Source organism: Aplysia californica, unplaced genomic scaffold, assembly GCF_000002075.1.
Source record: "Aplysia californica isolate F4 #8 unplaced genomic scaffold, AplCal3.0 scaffold00838, whole genome shotgun sequence".
Taxonomy (NCBI): domain Eukaryota; kingdom Metazoa; phylum Mollusca; class Gastropoda; order Aplysiida; family Aplysiidae; genus Aplysia; species Aplysia californica.
The window spans coordinates 34697-37743 of record NW_004798108.1 but is presented as its reverse complement, the minus strand read 5'-3'; the positions used below and the strand labels follow the sequence as shown (position 1 = coordinate 37743).

Here is a 3047-nt window from a genome sequence, read left to right as displayed (position 1 = left end):
GGGGCTCAAGAGGCCTACATTGTCTTTTTTCCCCTTTTTGTCTACTGTCTCTGTCTCCGTGCAAGACATCTTTATTTCCGAGTCATAAAAGGCCGCTGCTGTTTGGCGACGTTACAGATGCCAGGCAGGTAGTCACGGTGGTAAACCTGGAGTCAGCTCTGTGACCTCTCTGTAAACTCTTGTTAAATTGACACTTTAAAAAGGACATCAACCCCCCCCCTCCCCCCCAAAAAAAAACCCAAAAAAAACAACAACCAATAACAACGAAACAAAAAGATAGAAAAAAAGTAAACTCTTGTTTAATGGACACTTTAAAGAGGACATCACCCACCCCCCCAAAAAAAAAAAAAAACTGAAATAAAAAGAGAGAAAAAAAGTGAACTTACCTACGCTGAGACACAACAGAAAGCACAGCACAGCAATGTGCACCAGGATTGTTTGAACCTTCATAATGTATGGCTGTGGACAACTTTACAACTTGTGGGACGTCTACAACAAATTCTCGATGGAATCTCGACGGGAAGAAGCTACAGGCAAGTCAAGATCGGCACGAATAATATCAGAATCTGTCTCCGATAGTCACTGAGATTGAATCATTCACCAACGAATTACGATTACTATATTATCGCGCAGTTGCTCAATTTGTACTGCTCTTGGCTGGAAAATCTTCAACTTCACCGACAAAATCTACGACTTCGGGAGTCTGTGACTGGCTTGAAGTTTCCACTGCTCCTGGCTGGAAAATCTTCACCGACAAAATCTACGACTGACGAGTCTACGATTGGCTTGAAGTTTCCACTGCTCAAGGCTGGAAAATCTTCACCAAGAAATTAGTCTATAATGACTGACGATTCTGTGACTGACGTGAAGTAAGCTATCAATCTGGCTGCTGCTAGCTGACTATCGCTATCTATGTTGCTCCAGACAGAATGTCTTCGTCGGATGCCGGTAGACTTGAGACCACAACACTCGCTCCCGCTCGCCCCTGTACGCTGCGGCTGGGATTCGACCATGGACTATAAACCCCCAACACGCAACTCACATCTCTTTTATATCATCCCGGCGAGGTGAAAACGGGCCCTGTCTCTTACTGTAAAACCTTGACAATTTCACCGGTTCTTATAATAAAATAAATCTCGCACACAACTTGTTTCCCTTTCATCACAAAGACGTGTGACAGTTTTCTGCTAGTTTGTTTTTTTTTTTTGTCATTGTGTTTTTTTTACAACGTTTGAAGAAATTGATTTTAATGAGGTCCAGGGCCCGAAGCTGTGTCTGTCGTCCTATATTTTGGCCAAACTTAAATGACCCCAAGGTCAAGGATGTGTTTAATTAAACAAGGGAGATCAAATACAAGGAACAAATAACGGGTTAAGACACTTTGGTTCTTTTCAACTGTTACAGAAGAATGCTTGGATCTCTGAAATATTGGGAGAGTTTTTATTCCCTCGTGTGTTTACATTTTTTAAGTTTCATGTTTATCCTGGGTCATTTTGAGTGCTAATTAATGAGGAATTGGGGGGGGGGAGGGGTGAAGTGTGTGTTAAAGCCCGAGGTATTACGCTGCTTCTCCGTCAGTGTATGCTGAAATCTATACTGAACAAATACATTAGTTAGACTCTTCAATCTGCCATATCGGAGATAGACATTAATGTGTAAGAAATCCACAGAACAATACCTAAAACAGAAAGTGGGACACAAGCAGCCGCAGTAGTCATAACGCTCATTTAAACCAGACTTAGGTCTGTTCTAAATAGTTTAATAACTTTATCTCTCTAAACCATACTGTTTAATCTTTGTCTTGCAACATAGCTTCAGGCTATCCTGATCCTGAAACAAATGGAAAACTTACTTCATTGTTACTTTACTTTACTTTACTTTCCCGATCTAACAGCCGTCAAGATTCTAGCCCTTCGGCCTGTCGATATGGCAAAGAATTACTTCATTATTAGACAAAATGACCACTGGGAAGCGTTTGCTTCGTGGAGTACGGAAGGGCATCGTACGTCAAGGCGTATGCCATGGCTAAATGAGAAGACCGGAGCAGGAAATGGACAGTAGAAGCCACAGAAAAGAGAGGCAGCAAAATCAAGCCTTCGACCCTCCTTCAGCCTTCATCTGCAACAAGTGTGGCAGAGACTGTCATGCTCGAATCTTTTGAACCTCTCCAGACGATGTTCTCGACAGGAGTGACATACAGGCGCAGCCATTGTCCCCCGAGACAGAAGAAGGCGACGACGACGAGACGAAATGAAATGTAGCTTTGGGGTGGTACGTGGCCTTCAACTACACACATTCAACAGTCTGTAGTCTTTGACAATAAAAGAAGCTTTTAAAATGTATCTAACTTTATCAATGTCTAATACATGTACCGGTATCAGTTTAGTATCGTCATCATCATAATAATAACAATAGATAGATAGTATTAGTACAGCTCTATACGCTTCACAAATCTATACTATTACCCCAGCAGACCTTAGGGTTTTCTGAAACAAACTCAACTTCCTGGGAAGCATACAGTACAAGCAGTCTTTAATAGGCGCTAAAACACTAACATACTGACAATATCTTTCGCTGTCTATGGCTAGGTATCCATTCCCACCTGGATGACGTGAGGAAAATTCGTGTAAAGTGCCTTTCCCAAGGCTCAAAAACATTTAATTTTAAAGTTTCAACGACACTAAAGCTTTGAAAGTCATCAAACTTAAACTCCGGCGTTCATTTTCTCGCTAATTTTACAACTTACACCAAGCAACCCCAACCTCCTTCAAATGTAAATATCTCGACTTCTTATCAAGATAGATAAAAGAAGTTTTCATGGAAAGCAAGATACAAAACAAGCTATCTGCCCAGAACTGACGAGTGCCTGATTCCACCGTGTTGTGACACATATCATGGAAAAGTGTCTTCAAGACTTGGTCCTAAGAGAGCTGCAGCAACTACTGACGTGTCGCTCATTTCAAGTAAATGCAAAAGAGAATTCGTTTCCGTCGCTCCTCCTCCTTTTCTCTCTCTCTCTCTCTCTCTCTCTCTCTCTCTCTCTCTCA

At 41.8% G+C, this 3047-nt stretch overlaps 1 protein-coding gene across 1 annotated transcript in view; it reads right to left on the bottom strand.

Moving 5' to 3' along the window:
• The window catches only part of LOC101864026 (chitotriosidase-1), a gene marked incomplete in the record, with an annotated part of 19872 nt that extends 18870 nt beyond the window's left edge, over positions 1-1002 (bottom strand). The window contains 1 exon segment of the mRNA XM_013088936.2: positions 387-1002. Within this exon segment, the coding sequence (XP_012944390.1) occupies positions 387-450 (64 nt within the window).
• Between the last annotated feature and the right edge of the window lie 2045 nt (positions 1003-3047).